The sequence below is a fragment of the Eulemur rufifrons genome, chromosome 2 (genome assembly GCF_041146395.1).
Source record: "Eulemur rufifrons isolate Redbay chromosome 2, OSU_ERuf_1, whole genome shotgun sequence".
In the NCBI taxonomy this organism is placed as follows: Eukaryota; Metazoa; Chordata; class Mammalia; order Primates; family Lemuridae; genus Eulemur; species Eulemur rufifrons.
This window is the reverse complement of record NC_090984.1, coordinates 7,796,410-7,813,781: the sequence shown is the minus strand read 5'-3', so window position 1 is coordinate 7,813,781 and position 17,372 is coordinate 7,796,410. Positions and strand designations below refer to the sequence as shown.

Sequence of the window (17,372 nt, the reverse complement as noted above, 5' to 3'; positions counted from 1 at the left end):
GGGGCTTGGAAGGGAATACCAGGATGCAGTGCTGTGTGACCTTTGGCAAGTCTAGACCTCTCTGGGCCTGTTTCTTCACCTGGTGAATGAGGCAAACAAGCAGTCCCTCCTTCTCAGGATGAACTGGCAGGATGCACGTAGAACCTGGGGCTCTGGCACACAGTAGGTGGTTAATTTATGAGCGGGTTAGGGTGAGAGTGAGCTCTCTGGAAATGACACACTGTACAGTGGAGGTGTCTGGGAAGGTCCCTGAGGGCTGGTCTTGGTTGCGGGAATGACCACTCATCGTACTGACTGGAGCATGGGTAGGGGATCCTGGGACAACCTGTGGTGGAGTGGGGCGGGACTCCCCAAAATTGCAAGATGTAGATGGCTGAGATCTGGAATTAGGTGCCCCTGGGTTCAAGTTGGCCTCTGCAAATGACTTGTGCTGTGGCCTTGGGCAAGTCACTCTGCTCCTTCCAAATGAGGGTATGATTGCTCCTAGGAGGGGCAGGTGCCTCATAAACTGTAAAGCGCGGTGCCTGCCTCCATGAATGACATTCCAGCCACTCTCCATCAGAGGCCTCCTCTTGGCAGCTCTGAGGAATTAGCAAGGGGTGAAAGTGTCAGTCCCTTTGAAGGACTCGGGGATTAGGGGAAAAGAACAAACTTGAGCAGGCAGACCTGAGGTTTAGTCATGGGGGGTGGGGAGTGGGGGGCGAGAGGGGGTCCTCGGGTGAGCCTGATCTCCCCACCTTATCTCTGCCCGTGGAGACCTGCCATGAGGCATTTCCAGCCTTCAGTGAAGAAAATCTGTCAGCCCCTTCCTTGTACAAACAGGCAGATCGTGGCCCAGAGAGGGTGTGGCCACACCCAGCGTCACACAGCAGCAGGCAAATGTAAGATTCCAGGCCTCCTCCCTCCCATCTGCCGGTTTTGAAGTGGAATACGTGACCCGCCCCAAGAGGTGTGACTCAGTGACTTGTGTTTATTCCCCGAGACGAGACTCCACAGCGGGGCGAAGGGTCAACCCGCCCCTTCTGTAGCCCCGTTTCTCCTCCGTGGCGCTCTCAGATGCGAATGTGGAAGGTGCTGTGTGCAAAGAGAAAAGGGGTCAGTGTCATCAAATAGAGGGCAAGCCCTCGTCATCCTCCCCAACACTCTTGCCACAAGGCCCCGAGGCAGGCAGGAAGCCACGTGGGGAGATGGACCCCCACACGCAGCCCCAGGCCGTGGGGTCTCAGAGTTTACATCCCAGCTCCACCTGGGACTTGCTGTGGGACGCTGAGCTGGCAGCTGCCCCTCTCTGAGCCTCAGTCTACTCCCCCATAAAATGGGGATAATAGCTCTTCCTGCTTCCTAGGCCTGTAATGAGGGCTAAGGGGGCAAATGTTCATGGCGGGACCCACAGGAAGTGCTCAGCCAGTGGTGGGGAATCCACCCTGTTTTCATTATTCATGTCCCTGTCTTGCTTAGCCAGGGTAGAAGAGCCCCTCTGTGAACAAAAGGATACCACTAAACAATAGCAACAGCAGGGGAAGGGAGGGATGGGGAGAGACTTTTTTTTTTTTTTTGAGATAGGGTCTCGCTCTGTCCCCCAGGCTGGAGTGCAGTGGCATGATCCGAGCTCACTGCAGCCTCCAACTTCTGGGCTCAAGCGATCCTCCTGCCTCGGCCTCCTGAGTAGCTGGGACAACAGGCATGTACTACCACTCCCAGCTAATTTTTTTTTTTTTTTTTTTTTTGAGACAGAGTCTCACTCTGTTGCCCGGGCTAGAGTGAGTGCCGTGGCGTCAGTCTAGCTCACAGCAACCTCAAACTCCTGGGCTTAAGCGATCCTACTGCCTCAGCCTCCCGAGTAGCTGGGACTACAGGCATGTGCCACCATGCCCGGCTCATTTTTTGTATATATATATTTTAGTTGTCCATATAATTTCTTTCTATTTTTAGTAGAGACGGGGTCTCACTCTTGCTCAGGCTGGTCTCAAACTCCTGACCTCGAGCGATCCACCCGCCTCGGCCTCCCAGAGTGCTAGGATTACAGGCGTGAGCCACCACGCCCGGCCCACTCCCAGCTAATTTTTAAAATTTTTTTGTCGAGATGGGGTCTCACTATGTTACCCAGGCTGGTCTCAAACACCTGGCTTCAAGTGATCCTCCTGCCTTGGCCTTCCAAAGAGCTGGCATGACAGGTGTGAGTCCCCATTGCCTCACCAGGAAGAGGTTTGTTAAAGGACACAAAATTACAGCCAGACAGGAAGAATAAGTTCAAGTGTTCTATACCACTGCAAGATGACTATTGTTAACAGTAATATATAGTAATAGCTTCAAATAGCTAGAAGGAGGATATTGCGTGTTCCCAACACAAAGACATGATAAACGTTTGAGACGGTGGATATGGCAATTACCCTGATCTGCTACCGTACATTACATGTGTCAGAATATCACTATGTACATGAATGTATACAATTATTATGTGTCACTTAAAATATAAAGTAAAACATTAAAAGAAGTAACAGCAGCAATAATGATAACACATGCTTATTAAACACCTACTGTGTGCCAGATGCGGCCCTAAATTCTCTCCATATATTGACTCAGAGGTCGACAAACTTTTTTCTATAAAGGGACAAATAGTTGATATTTTCCACTGTGTGCCGTGACTCAACTCTGCCATCTCAGCACAAAAGCAGCCTTAGACAATTATGTGCACAAATAGGTGTGGCCGTGTGCCAATAGTACTTTATTTATAGACACGGAAATTTAAATTTCATATCATTTTCACGTGTCATGGAATATTATTACTTTTTGATTTTTTTTCAACCATTTGAAACTGTAAAAACTATTCTTAGCTCACAAGAGGTGCAAAAACAGGCTTTGGGTCTCAGACATGGCCTGCTGGCTGTGCTCTGCCAACCCCTGTATTAACTCGTTTGAACTTCGATATCAGCCCTGCAGTGGGGGCTCTGATTTTCTTCCCCCAAAGGCTGCCAAGGACAGTTGCATAGTCTGTTCACTGCAAAAATCATTGTTCTGGCAATGAGGGCTAAAGTCTAGCCGGGCTCTGCTTGCCAAAAGAGCTACAACCTCACCCCCAAGAGGTGTCCAAGGGGTCCCTAATTTTCCAAACTTTACAGTCAGGGACTGAAACCAGGGAAACTGAGAAGGTTCCCAAGGTCACAAATGAATGAACAGAGGGATTTTCATGAGTGGAGTCTGTGAACCGTCTCTGTAAGAGCCCCTTTCAGATGTGGAAATGGATTGTGCGGGGTGGTGGGAAATGTCACCTGAGGAAGTCGGGTGCCCGTAGGATCATGTTCTGGAAGTCTTCCAAGGACAGCCGCCCGTCATGGTCCCCATCAGCCTCGTCCAGCACCTTTTCACACACCAGGGTCACCTCCTCGGCGCTCAGCTCCCCCCGAGTCAGCTTGGTCACTGTCTGCTCCAGGTCCCACGTGCAGATGTAGTCGTCATTGTTAAAGTCTGCGGAGCAGGATGGATGGGCAGAGACAGCAGGTGGCAGGCAAGCTGGGCTGTCTGTGGGCACATCTTGTCCCCATGTTTCAGAGGAGGAAACTGAGGCACTGGGAGGGCACCCAAGGCCCTGGGGTAAAGTCTGGATCTTGCCTTGGAATTGGGCAGGGATCTGCTGGGAGTTCATTCATTTATTCACACAACAAAGTATTTACTGAGCACCTACTATGTGTCGGGCACCATGATAACTGGCTATAATTCATTCATTCACTTATTCAACAACTATTTCTTCAGCACTTACTGGGTGCCAGACACTGTGATAACTATTTTCATTTACTCACTCAAAGAAGAGTTATTGAGTGCCTACTGCATACCAAGCACTGTGATAACTTTTTCATTCATTCATTTATTCAGTATTTATCAATCACCTACTATGTGTCAGACACCCTGATAACTGATTTTCATTCAGTCACTCACTGAACAAGTATTTCTTGAGTGCCTGCTAAGTGCCAGGCACTAAGATAACTGCTTTTCTTTCATTTATTCATTCAACAAATATTCACTGAGCACCTACTATGTGCCAGGCACAGGAGACCGATGGTGAACAAAACAGATATGTTGCTACCTGTGGGTCTCTCAATAAAAAGTGAACCTGGGAGCAGGTCCTACTTTCGACCTTGACTTCAAGGATAAGAAGGAGCTGAGGGCAAGGTGCTCCAAGCAGAGAGTATAGCATAGGCAAAGACCGGGAGGCAGAAAGAGTTTGGTGTGTTCAGGGAACAGCAAGGCCAGTGCAGCTGGAATGGAGTGAGCTAGGGGACAAGAAAGGGAGGTACCAGGGTGGGGTGGAGGACAGGGTTACTTGGGCCTCAAGGTCCTTGGGGAGACATTTGTGGTGGGGGCTCCACCTGCTTCTCACACCCCACCCCACCCCAGGGCTGTGCACACACCATAAATTTTAAAAGCATAATAGGCTTTGAGGTCACGGGGAGCCATCTCACTCATCACGGAAAACATGTCTAGGAAGTTGTTCAGAGTCATGTGGCCGTCTCCATCGTCTGAGAAGACCTGGGCGATCCTCTGGCGGAAGGGGTTGTCCTGGTGACAGAAAAGACATAGGGAGGCGACCCTCTGACCAGGGTCTCTGGTGGCCCACGTGGTCTCACTCTCAGCACCCACCTTCCTGGGAAGGTCCAAATACCCTCCAGCAAGACTGTCTCCCTCCCACGGACCCTAGACAGGACTTTGGGCAGCTCCACCCTCCAACTCCTGTGGTCTGAGTGATGTTGACCTCACTTCCAGCTCCAGGAGCAGCCACGTGACCCAGGTGAGGCCAATCAGAGATTTCCATTCACCTGGCAAGTGTGATTGGTTCTGGGATGGGCATGTGGCTCAAACTGGCCAATCAGAGGCTGCCCTGGGATGTTTTCTGAGAAACTGGGAGGGAGGGATCTGCTTTCTGCTGGTTGCAGAGCTGACAGAAGCTAAAGCCAGGTGGCTGAAGGTCCCTTCACAGCCTCCAGAGGAGAGGCTGCCTGACTCTGAAGCCTCTTCCAGGGAGGAGCTGAGAGGTGAAGGGAGATTCCTGAGCATGTCATTGAAGGTCCTCGTTCCAGCTGCACCTGACGCTAGGTCCTGCCCCTGGATTTTTTGTTCAGGTGATCCAATCCCTTCTGTCCCTCTTAAATAAGGTTTCTGTCATTTGTGAAGAAATAATCCCTACTCACAGTCAGTCACTCACCCCCCAAGTTCCCTTCAGAGGCACAAACCATGCATCAAACATCTGGCTGAGAAGAATCTGCATGTAGCAGCTTCTATTATGAAAAAAAAAAAAAGCTAATGTTGCCTGAGTACTTGGCATGCTACACACCCTGTCTTGAGCCCATTACCTGAGTCATCTCATTTCAGCTCCCAGCAACTCTAAGTTTTAATCCTGTCTCAGTCACATTGTACCTGTGTGACCACGAACAAGTGTCTTAACCTCTCTGAGTCTCAGTTTTCTTATCTATAAAATAGGGAAAATTGAAGCACCCACCTCATAAGAATGCAATGAGGGGACATCTCTGCTACCTTTGCCCTGCCTGCCCCATGCCCCGGGCATACCTTCAGCTCAGGCATGCTGCCAATGAGCTCGTAGGGCACCTTCACATCGGGGTAGCTGGTATAGTCCAGTGGGACGAGCTGAGGCGCCAGGTCCTGGTAGCGGTAGAAGAGCCTGATGTGGGGAGGGAAAAGCTGGGGAAGGCTGGGAGCAGGGAGTGGGCAGGAGACTTGTCCCTCCTCTCTCACATTCACACCAAAGGGTGCTAGATCCCCAAGGGCCATCAGCCCTGGGCCAGACACAGGCACCTCTACCCCACTGGGACAGGGCCAGGGTTGAAAGAGGCTCCCAAGGCTAGGGGAGACTAACTGGGGAAAGCAAGCTAGGGAGGAATAAGAGCTTCCTGGAGGAGGGGGCATTGATGCTGGGCTTTGAAGGATGAGCAGGAGCTTACCAGGCAGATGGAGTTGGGAGAAGGGAGGGTGCCTATGGTCAGGTCATTTCACAGCAAGCATTCAGAGAATCCTAGATAACCCGTCAACATCTTGACATCATCACATTCTCAGCAAGACCCTGGCTCTAAAGAGCCCTCCGTTTTCAAACCTTCCCTTCCTCCCTCTATGGTGGAAGGCAGGGTTCTTCAGTGGGGACGGAGCAGAGGCAAACATTTAATATTCATGGTTTTTGAAAGGACAAATGAAAGACATTGTGTAAAGCACTGAAGTCCACACACAGTACGTAGATTATAAAGCCAGCTCTCTGCTTAGATGCCCTCACCTGGTGACGCCATACGTTCACTGGGGCATGCTGAGACCTTGTGGAGACCGTTCTTGGTGAGGCCTCCAAGCTACTAAGGACTGTCTCTGAGAGAGACAGGAGCCCCTGGGTCACATGGTGACTGGGAACTAGATGGTGTGGGGGGTGGATCGAGTCCCGACCACCCAGTTCCCTATTGGGGTCCCCTCAGTGAGCACCCTGGGTCTAGGTTTCCGCGTGGCCTTGAGCAAGTACCTCTTCCCCTCTGAGCCTCGGTTATTCTATTCAACAAGCAAAGTGTCAGTCTTCAAATTCCTTGGGGCTCTGCACACCTGCCCGCAGGCTTGGGGTCAGCCCAGCCCTTGTCTAAGCCTCAGTTTCCCCATCAGTAATCTGATCATGATGGCCAAGATGACCCCGTGAGCTGTCCTCACCCAGACAATGGGGCTCACTGGTGAGAGGTGTGCCCATCAATAATGGATGTCTCGTGGCCACACAACTGGGGCCTTGGCCCCGATCACTCTACAGCGGAACCCCAGCCAGCTTGGGTTTCCCAGCGCCAAGTTCATGGGTCGGGGCCTCTGGACAATGGCCTCATAGGCCGAGGGATGACGTGGGATACTCATCTGTGCCCATCTTGCTGGGCTCATGCCAGGGACCTGCAGCAGTCTCAGGCCACCTCCCTGCCCCACACCCTCTCCTGGGTTTCAACCCCACAGCCCAGAGCTGGCTCTGAACTCTGCCTCCAGTCCCAGCCTCCAGTCCCAGCCTCTGTACATGGGCCTCGGGGGGATCTTTCTAACCTGTTGATTGGTCTCTCTCCTGCTCACACACCCTCCATGGCTCCCTGCCACCCTTGGAGAAAAAGCCAAGCTCCTCAGCCTAGAGACTATGACAATAGCATGCCTGCAACGCCCCGCAGCCCCCCCCCCCCCCACCGGCCACCACCCTTAGCATTTTTAAGTCCCATGAAATTGCAAATATCTTCCAGCAATGAATAGGAAGTTGTTTCCAGGCCTCCTCCCCGGACTGACCTCATGATCTCCTTCCTTGTGAAGAACGTGCAGTCCTGCGGAGAGAGATGATGGCTTTACCAAGGCCCTGCCTCTGGGGCCTCTGTTCCCCAGCCCGTCCTGCCAGCCCCCGCCTGCGCAGATGTCCTGTTGCCCCTGTACACAGAGCCACACCAGGAGCCCTGGCAGACGGTGCACTCAGGTAAAGGGGTGCTGTTCCCACTTCCTAGACCCGGGGACCAAAGCTGTCAAACCTACCGAGGGCCCCTCCTGTCCCCCCTACCTGATACGCTTCCAGCTGCTCATGAGTGAAGACAGTCTGCTTGTTGCCCATGGTGGGGACACAGCCCGGACTCCGGGATGGATCCCTGAAGCCCCTTGTCTCCTTGGGGCCACACGTGTGGCTTGCCAGGCTGCTGCGTACCTGTGTCTGGGCAAATCTCCCTGCCCTGGCTGTCACCTGCCCACCCGCCCCGTCACTCCCAGCCTGATTGAGACTCAAGTTACAGCTGTGCTCTCTGGGAAACAGCCTGAAGGTGCCCACAGACAAGGAGGTCACGGAGCAGCCCTCAGTGGGGAGCCCACATCCACCACCACCAGGTGAGGCTGGGGGTCTGATGTACCTTCAGGAGACAGGCAGAGTGTCAGAAAGGCTGTGGGCACCCACCCCTCCAGCTCAAATTCCAGCTCCCTGTCCACTTAGCTGTGTGGCCTTGGGCAAACTGCTTGACTTCTCTGAGCCTCATTCATGAGAAGGAAATTACATGACTGCTTATCTCATAGGGTCTTTCCAAGGATCTAATGAGATAAAAAAGTATTTGACCATTGCCTATAAGCCAATTCTAGACACTGGGAGCATAACGGTAACCAAGCTAGATGAAGTTCTGAGGTGTCCATTGGAGTTTTTAATCATTATTATTTTAAGTGTTATGTTATGACTTGAGACAGTGATCCAAGGTCTAAGTTTGAGAAACTGGCTAAATAAAACGAGATAGAGTTCTCTATTGCAGGAATTGTCAGAGCCTTTAATGTTTTCTTTTTGGTTTTCTTGTTTTATTCTCTTTTTTAAGAGACAGGGTTTCCCTCTGTTGCCTAGGCTGGAGTGCAGTGGTGTGATCACAGCTCACTGCAGCCCCAAACTCCTGAGCTAAAGTAATCCTCCCGCCTCGGCCTCCTGAGTAGATAGGGCTACAGGTGCATGCCACCATGCCCAGAAGCTAATTTTTTGTTTGTCTTTGGTAGAGACAGGGTCTCACTATGTTGCTCAGGCTGGTCTCGAACTCCTGGCCTAAAGCAATCCTCCCCCCTCAGCCTCCCAAAGTGCTGGGATTACAGGTGCGAACCACCGCGCCTGGCCAGAGCCCTTGATATTCTAATGTGCACTGTGTGTCCTCAATGGGGAGAGACAAGGTGGCTGCTCCCAACCTTACTAAGACCCAGGATCCTCTTGGGCAGATAATCTGGGGGTCTAAAGTTCTTAGCCTGGCTAGCCCTTCGCGCCCTTCTCACTCTGAGTGTCACCTGTCTTTCCACGTTCCTCTCCTGCTCAACCTTTTGCAGCCCCATACCCCAACCCCCCTGAACCTCTCTTGGATCTTCCCCTTCCCTCATCCCCACCCTCCAAGGCCTGGACCGTTGCAATTCCTCCCAGAAGACTGCCCTGCCTCAGCCTTGTCACTGAGGGAGGAAGCAGTGATCTGATTGGATCAGGCAAAGATGGGCTGATGAGTCCTTGTCTCTGAAGTCCGTACTGCAACAAAACAGGGCACCCACAGCTTCGTAATTCTGTCCCTGTTCCTCAATCTGAGCACTTCGTTTTCACCTGTGGTTGATTTTTTTCCTTCAGGCTGGCGCTGGGGTCATGAATCGGGCACACTAGGTCCACCTGGGCCTGCTCAGGTTACATGATCTGCAACCCGGGGGTCTGTTGCACTGAAAAACAACTCACCATTCCATTACGTTCTGTGACAGACAAAGCTGAACCTAAGTTGAACCAGACTGAACTGGTTCTGCGTTGCAGCGTCGTCAACTCATCCTCCCCCCAAATCTAAGCAGTCATCTTGTAAAATGTGACCCCGATCAGCCTCTAAAGACTCCCCTCCAAGGATGACTTTTAAAAATGGACCTTACCAAATGTTGACGAGGACATGGAGCAGCCGGAACTGTTGTGTATGGCTGGCGGTTATGCAAAGTGGTGCGACCCCTCTGGAAATGGGTGGGCAGTTTTTTATAGAGTTAAACATGCACTTACCACACGACTCAGCGATCACACTCCTGGGTATTTACCCGAGGGAAATTAAAACTCATGTTCAACCACGAGTGAACCCTAACATAAATTATCAATTCTGGTTGATAATGATGTATTGAGGTAGGTTCATCACTTGTAACAAATGTGATGCTGTTAACAAGGAGGCTATGCAACTGAGGAAGCCAGGGGTATACGGGAAATCTCTGCACCTTCTGTTCAATTTTGCTGTGAACCTAAAATTGCTCTAAAAAATGAAGTCTAATAAAAGAATTTTTAACTATGTTCACACAAAAACCTGTACATGCCTATAAAATGGGAAAACATGCATTTGTCGCTCAATATCCATGGGGGGTTGGTCCCGGGACCCCTGCAGATACCAAAATTTGTGGATGCTCAAGTCCCTTATATAAAATGGCATAGTATTTTCACATCACTTAAGTGCATCTTCAGCAGCAATGTAAGAGTAAGAAGAAAAAAAACTTATGCACATCCTCCCATATACTTTAAATCATCTCTAAATAACTTATAATACCCAATATGATGTAAATGCTATATAAATAGCTGTTATACTTTTTTATTTATATTATTTTTATTTTTGTATTTTTAAAAATTTTATTGTTTCCTAATATTTTCAATCTTTGGTTTATTGAATCTATGGATGCGGAACCCACTGATATGGGGGGTTGACTGCATTTGCAAATCATACGTCTCATAAGGAACTAATATTCAGAATATATAAAGAACTCTTACAACACAACAATAAAAAGACAAACAACCTAAGTAAAAACATGCTGAGCGAAAGAAGCCAGACATAAAAGGCCATGTATTATATGATTCCATGTATATGAAATGTCCAGAATTTGCTTTCTCTTCCCCTGGGGGTGGGGGAAAGGAGGAATTTTGCGGGTGACGGGACTGTTCTATACCTTGATTGTAGCATTGGTTATGTTAAAAGAAAAAACTTTAGGAAAGTTAAATGTAGCAGGGTTTATTTGAGCAAACAATTCATGAATTGGGCAGCCCTCAGTCCCAGAAGAGGTTCAGAGAGCACCACCTAGTCATGTGGGCAGACAATGTTCATAGACATAAAAAATAAAAGGCATACAGAAACAGCTTGATTGGTTACAGCTGGGCACTTACTTAAAATGGACATGGTCTCATCAGTTGGCAGCCTGTGACTGGCTGAACTTCAGCTGCTGTGATTGGCTGAGATTCAACTATTTGTTACAAGAATATACTCTTGTTAGGTTGCAGTTTGTTTACATATGAAGTCAGGTTGCAGTTTGCTACGTGGGGATTCAAGAGTTGGAGACAGCTTTAGGTCGAATCTAATTTAACAGTTACATGGCTGGCTGTATTCATTCGACAAAACTCATAGAACTCTACACCAAAAAGGGTAAATTTTATTGCAATTGTTTAAAATGAAAACAATAGCAAAACTAATTAGAAATGCCTCCTTACTCCCTGTTGCATCATGACTGAAGTTCAGATTCCTGCGCCTGATCAGACACTTGGCAGTTGGGTTATGCCCTGCCCCTCCAGCCAAAATTAATTATTGAGCACCTACTGTGTGCCAGGCACTGTCCTAGATCTTGGTAATACATCAGTGAACAAAGCCTGCTCCCAGCTCTCACGGAGCTCACATTCTAATGGGCAAGCAGCCAAATAAATACATAATTAGTTAGCAGTGCTAAGTTCTAGAAAGAAAAATAAAATAGGGGAGGGATTGAGAGAGATGAGGGTGGGTAGTGACCTGAAGGAAGTGAGGGAACAGGAAGAGAGTTCCTGGCAGGGGCTATAGCATGTGCAAAGGCCCTGAGGCTGGAATAAGTTTGACACAGTGGAGGAAGGGCAAGGTGGCTTGGTGCTGTGTGAGGACTCTACAAGCACTAACTATGATTAGTTAACTGCTCATGTCTGCCAGCCACCAGAGGCTGTTTCTCTGACACTCCGGCTCCAATAATGGGTTTGTGGTTATTTTGCATTTCCAAGAAATCATTTTTCATGGCATAGATAAATTAATTTTATCTTTGTATGGATCAATTCCACCTTCGCTATTATAAACAATATGCAATGATACCCCTTGTAATATAGGATATAGCACATAAAAATCATAATCATAACAATACTACACATCATTAATCATCGGGGAAATGCAAATCAAAACCACAATGAAATATCACCTCCTACCTGTCAGGACAGATGTTTAAAAACAGGACAAATCCCTGTCTCCAAGGATGTGGAGAAATTGGAACCCTTGCACTGTTGGTGGGAATGCAAAATGGTATAGCTGCTATGGAAAATAGTATCACGGTTCCTTAAAAAATTAAAAATAGAACTGCCATGTGATCCCACAATCCTTCTTCTAGGAATTTATCTGAAAGAATTGAAATCAGGGTCTCAAAGAGATATTGGTATTCCATTGTTCATTGCAGTGCTACTCACAATAGCCAAGACATGGAAACAACCTAAAGGTCCATTGACGAATGGATAAAGACAATGTATATTGTCTCACTCGGTCTCCCTGGATAGAGTGCAGTGGCGTCATCATAGCTCACAGCAACCTCACACTCCTGGGCTCAAGCGATCCTCCTGCCTCAGCCTCCTGAGTAGCTGGGGCTATAGGCGTGAGCCACCACGCCCGGCTAATTTTTCTATTTTTTGTAGAGATGGGGTCTCGCTGTTGCTCAGGCTGGTCTCGAATTCCTGAGCTCAAGCCATCCTCCCTCCTCGGCCTCCCAGAGTGCTAGGGTTGCAGACGTGAGCCACCACGCCCAGCCGAACAGATGTTTCATTTATAAGAGCCCCAAACTGGAAACAACCCACATGTGGTTAAGCAACCTGATACATCCATATCGCAGAATACTACTCAGTAATAAAAAAAAAGATACGTACACATGATGACTTGGATAAACCTCTGGGGAATTATGCTGAGTGGAAACAAGCCAATTCCAACATGCTGCATACTGTGTGATTCCATTTGTGTCACATTCTTAAAATGACAAAATCAGAGAAATGGAGGACAGATTGCTGCTGACTGCCAGTGGGCAGGAACCGAGGGTAGGTGGCAGTGCCCATAAAAGGACAACAAGTGGGATCTTTGTGATGACAGACTGTTCTGTATCTTGTCCATAGCAATGTCAACATCCCGGTTTTGATACCGTCCTATAGTTTTGCAAGATATTACCATTGAAGGAAACCACTGATATCAAGGTTACAAAAGCTCTGTAGAATTATTTGGATATATTCCCATAGTTCCTATTCCTTGGGGGAGTTTGTACAAATTCCTTTCCTGAGATCTCTGTTTTCTTTCTTAAAACCGCCTGGTGAGCCTCCAATTATCTCAAATCAAAAGTTTAATTTTCTGAAAAACCCAATGCTCTTCTCATCCATTCAAAGATACACATTTTGTTCCACATTTGAATATCTCTAAAATCAAGATGTATCTCCCCAGTGCTGTTAGCGTGTTCTCGTTGTCTACACATGCACACACATTCCAAGCACCAGCTTCTACGTAGGGTGCAGTGGTGCGTGCCTGTGGTCCCTGGCACTGGGGTGGCTGAGGCCCAGGAGTTTGAGGCCAGCCTGGGCAATACAGCAAGACCCTCATCTCTGGGGGAAAAAATAAAAAAGAAAGAAAGAGGGAAAAAATACAAACTTCTCATACCAGCCAGAGACAAAGCAACCCCGTTTTTATCCCAGCTTGGGTTTTGATCTGTGCCCATGCCTGGTTTGTGAGCCTTGGACGTACAGAACAGAAACAGCACCATCCCCTAGGGTATGAGGGAAGGGGCCATGGAGTCCCACGTGCTTGGCTACATGCCTGAAGTGGGAGCTCAAAGTCAGCTAGCCTGACATCATCGCAAAGCTGGCTAGAACATCCAGCCCCAGAGGTTTCTAATTCCTTTATAGATTATTTTTTTCTAATACACTTTGAGTTTGGAAATGATTTTGAATTTACCTTAAAGGTGCAAAGATGACACAGAGAATTCTCATAGATACTTTGACCAGCTTTCTCTAATGTGTTTTTTAATAAGCTTTTTTATTTTTAATTTATCATTATTATTTTATGACATTCTCCCTCTGTCACCCAGGCTGGAGTGCAGGGGCATAGTCATAGCTCACTGCAGCCTCGAACTCCTGGGCTCAAGTGATTCTCCTGCCTCAGCTTCCCAAGTAGCTGGGACTACATGTGGGTACCACCACGCTCAGCTAATTTTTTTAATTTTCTTGTAGAGAGGGGGTCTTACTATGTTGCCCAGGCTGGTCTTGAACTCTTGGCCTCAAGCGATCCTTCTGCCTCAGTCTCCGAAAGTGCTGGGATTATAGGCATGAGCCACCACGTCCAGCCTCGTTTAATGTTAAGATCCTACAGAATCACAGCACACTTATCACAAATGAGAAGTTAACACTGGCCATCACTATTAACTAAACTCCAGACTTCATTCAGTCTGAAATATTTCACTGTTTTTCTCAGTAATGTTCTTTTTTTAAAAAGTCTTGTCTGGGCACAGTAGCTCAAGCCTTTGTAATCCTATCACTCTGGGAGGCTGAGCTAGGAGGATTGATTGAGGCCAGGTGTTCAAGACTAGCCTGAGTAACATAGCAAGACCCCATTTCTACCAAAAAAAAAAAATTTTTTTTTAATTAGCTGGGTGTGGTGGTTCGCGCCTATAGTCCTAGCTACTCAGGAGGCTGAGGCAAGAGGATCGCTTGAGGCCAGGAGTTTGCAGTTGCAGTGAGGTACAATGACACCACTGCTCTTTAGCCTCCGTCACAAAAAAAAAAGTCTTGGTTCTTTTCATGAGTACAAGAAAATTTTTACCTCTGTCCAAAGCGTTGGTTTTAATAACCAAGATTTTTTCTAAGTAATCTTTTTTATTATGGTAAAAAATATGTATAATGTAAAATTTACATTTTAACCATTTTTAGATATACCAGTCAATGGCATTGAGTGCATTCACACTGTTGTGCAGCCAGCACCTCCATCCATCTCCAGAACTTTCTCATCTTCCCAAACTGAAACTCTGTCCCCACGAAACACTAACTCCCTATTCCCCTCCCCCAGCCCCTGGGATCCACCATTCCACTTTCTGTCTCTATGAATGTGACTACGCCAGTGACCTCATATAAGTGGAAGTGTACAGTATCTGTCCTTTTGTGTCCTTTGTGTCCTCTTATTTCACTGAACACAGTGTCCTCAAGGTTCATCCAAGTTGTAGCATGTGTCAGTTTTATTAAGGCTGAATAATATTCCATCGTACGGATGGACCACACTGTGTTCATCCATTTACCCACTGATGGACATTTAAGTCGTTTCCACTTCCTGGCTACTGTGAATAGTGCTGCTGTTAGCATGGGTGACACATGCAGTGATGTCCTTTGTTTCTGTGCCAGGATTCAACCCAGAGTTCCATATTGCATTTAGTCACCGTTATCTCCTTAGTCTCCTGATCTGCGACAGCTCTTGAGTTTTTTGTTTTTCTTTCTGTCTTTTATTGTTCATGACCTTGACAGTCTTGAAGAAGAGTGGTCAGGTATTTCGTAGGATGCCCCTCAACTTGGGTTTGTCTGATGCCTTCTCATGAGTAGACTAGATTTATGGGGTTTTGGAGGGGATGGAGAGGGCGGACCTCAGAAGTGGGGTGCCCTCCTCCTCCTCACATTGTATCAGGGGTTACATGATAGCTACATGATGTCACCAAGAATGGTAACCTTGATCGCTTGGGTAAGATAGTGTTTGCCAGGTTTCTCCACCGTCAAGTTCCTTTCTTTCCCCTTTTCATACTCTATTCTTTGGAAACAATGGAGGGTTTTTTTTTTTTAAAGAAATACTTCTCACTGGCCAAGTGCAGTGGCTCTCACCTGTAATCCCAGCACTTTGGGAGGCTGAGGCGGGAGGATCGCTTGAGCCCAGGAGTTAGAGACTAGCCTGGGCAACATAGCAAGATCCTGACTGTATTAAAAATAGAAAAAAATATCCAGCCTTGATGGCTCACACCTGTAGTCCCAGCTACTTGGAAAGCTGTAACAGGAAGATTGCTTGAGCCCAGGAGTTTAAGATTGCAGTGAGCTATGATCACACCACGGCACTCTAGCCTGGACAACACAACAGAGTGAGACCCTGTCTAAAAAAAAAAAAAAAAAGAAAGAAAAGAAAAGAAATGGAAGGAAGGAAGGAAAAAAGAAAAGAATTCTTCTTGCCAGTGTTGTTCATGGCACAGAAGACAACATCATGTGACAAAGCAAAGACATTGACATCCCTAACTTGAAAAATAATTGGGAAGAGTATATTCTGAATATGAAGTTCAGGAAACCTTACCTGATTCATTGTATTTTCTTTGTATGTATACACATGCATTACATATAATAAAAATCTATGTGCATTTAAATCTCAAGACTTTTTAAAATGGATATGAAACAATTTTTTTTAAGCAGCAAAAAGCATTGTGTCATAGATTATTTGACAGTTTTCCCACCTTAGAGCATGCATTACCAGTGGGAGCAATATTCTCCCCAAGTGGTTAAAATTTGGTTGGAGGAGGGATGAAAAATCTTAGCTATTTCAAAGGTTTGTGCCTTTCCAAAACTCAATCCTCCTTGACAAAATCTTATGCATCAATATTTAACTTCTCTGATTTAATGACATGTTCTCTTTAGGGACTGATGATGCCAAAAATGGTTGAGAAACACTGTCTCAGAGGTGTATAAAATAATGGTGCATCTTACAACAGATGGCCTCAGTGTGGCAACAAAAGCAACAGTGGATCAATCGATCACTGGGTGTGGGTTGGATTGTAACTGTCTGTGCCTCAGTTTCCCTAATAGGGTGGCTGTGACAGTAAATAAGACGATTCCTACACATCCAGAAAAAATATTAACTGCTGCTGTTGTTTTTATTATCATCACCATCCGCCCTATTTTATAAAAGAGGAAAAGGAAGCTCAGAGTGGTCAAGCCACCTGCTCCAGGGCACACAGCTTTAGAGTTGCCAGAGACGAGCTCCAAAGCTTCTCACACGTAACCTCCCAGGCCAGGCTGCTGGGTTGGCTGGGAGAGAACAGGTTTCACCAGCTGAGTCTGTCCTGTCCCTCTCTGTGGAGTGGATTGTACCGGAAGTCCCCATCTGCTGGTGCTAGAAGCCGGTTCTCCCCAGACCCAACTGTGCACTGTCAAAGGTTGCGCCTGTGGCCCAAGAATTAGGCAGTCCCTTGCTGCCCCCTGCAGGTAAGACTGAGAAAGGCAGTCACCGTGCCTTCCTTTGTCCTGTGTCCTAGATTTAAGGACATTTGCTGCTTCTTTCTTTTCCACCCTCTAACTTCCTTCTTTCCACCCCCTAAAAAAAAAGCCTCCCTGTCACAATTTGAGCAACAGCTGTCAGAATAAAAATGCATAAATGTACACAACCTTGGGCCCAGCAATTCCACTGCTTGCAAAAGTCAGCCAAAATTTGTGGGAATAAAGATGGTTATCAGTTGGGGACCAGTTCACTCAGCCTTTGAGGAAGGTGCGGTGGAGGTAGGTGTACTTTCTGCCATGTAAAAACCTTCAAAGACAGAAATGAAAAGAGTATTGCACAGATATGTAGATGCTGGCATTTACACACTTCTGGGCGTGCTGAAAGGAATCATAATGAAATTGTTCATCATTTTGGGAGGAGATGGGAAGTTCCCACTTTGTGTGGTCTGTCTTTCTTCCTTCCTTCCTTTCCTTTCCTTTTTTTTTTTTTTTTTTTCTCGACAGAGTCTTGCTCTCTCACCCAGGCTAGAGTGCAGTGGCATCATCATAGTTCACTGCAGCCTCCAACTCCTGGGCGCAAAGGATCCTCCTGCCTCAGCCTCCCGAGTAGCTGGGACTA

General features: G+C 47.5%; 1 protein-coding gene and 1 pseudogene across 2 annotated transcripts; one reads left to right on the top strand and one right to left on the bottom strand.

Annotated features, from left to right (window-relative positions):
• Positions 1-950: 950 nt before the first annotated feature.
• CIB3 (calcium and integrin binding family member 3) lies at positions 951-7,634 on the bottom strand. 2 transcript variants are annotated; one of them, XM_069494562.1, is made up of 6 exons: positions 7,550-7,634; positions 7,288-7,322; positions 5,560-5,671; positions 4,407-4,554; positions 3,270-3,465; positions 951-1,074 (listed from the first exon to the last, which is right to left on the bottom strand). In XM_069494562.1, the coding sequence occupies exons 1-6, from the start codon at positions 7,598-7,600 to the stop codon at positions 1,053-1,055; spliced, it is 564 nt and encodes a 187-aa protein (XP_069350663.1). In that variant the 5' UTR covers positions 7,601-7,634; the 3' UTR covers positions 951-1,052. The 2 variants fall into 2 exon arrangements, with proteins under 2 accessions (XP_069350663.1, XP_069350672.1); XM_069494571.1 differs by lacking the exons at positions 5,560-5,671; positions 7,288-7,322.
• Positions 7,635-13,116: 5,482 nt separating this feature from the next.
• On the top strand, positions 13,117-13,267 carry LOC138381203 (small nucleolar RNA SNORA48; annotated as a pseudogene).
• The last annotated feature ends 4,105 nt before the right edge of the window (positions 13,268-17,372 follow it).

Bases quoted from the DNA above. Each gene is read 5' to 3' on its own strand.
- CIB3 (XM_069494562.1), bottom strand. From the start codon at position 7,600: ATGGGCAACAAGCAGACTGTCTTCACTCATGAGCAGCTGGAAGCGTAT. The intron at 4,555-5,559 runs GTATGCCCGGGG...TTCTGTCACCAG, and splicing joins GCAGCATGCCTGAGCTGAAG to GACAACCCCTTCCGCCAGAG. The intron at 1,075-3,269 runs GTGACATTTCCC...CTTTGCACACAG, and splicing joins CGGGCACCCGACTTCCTCAG to CACCTTCCACATTCGCATCT.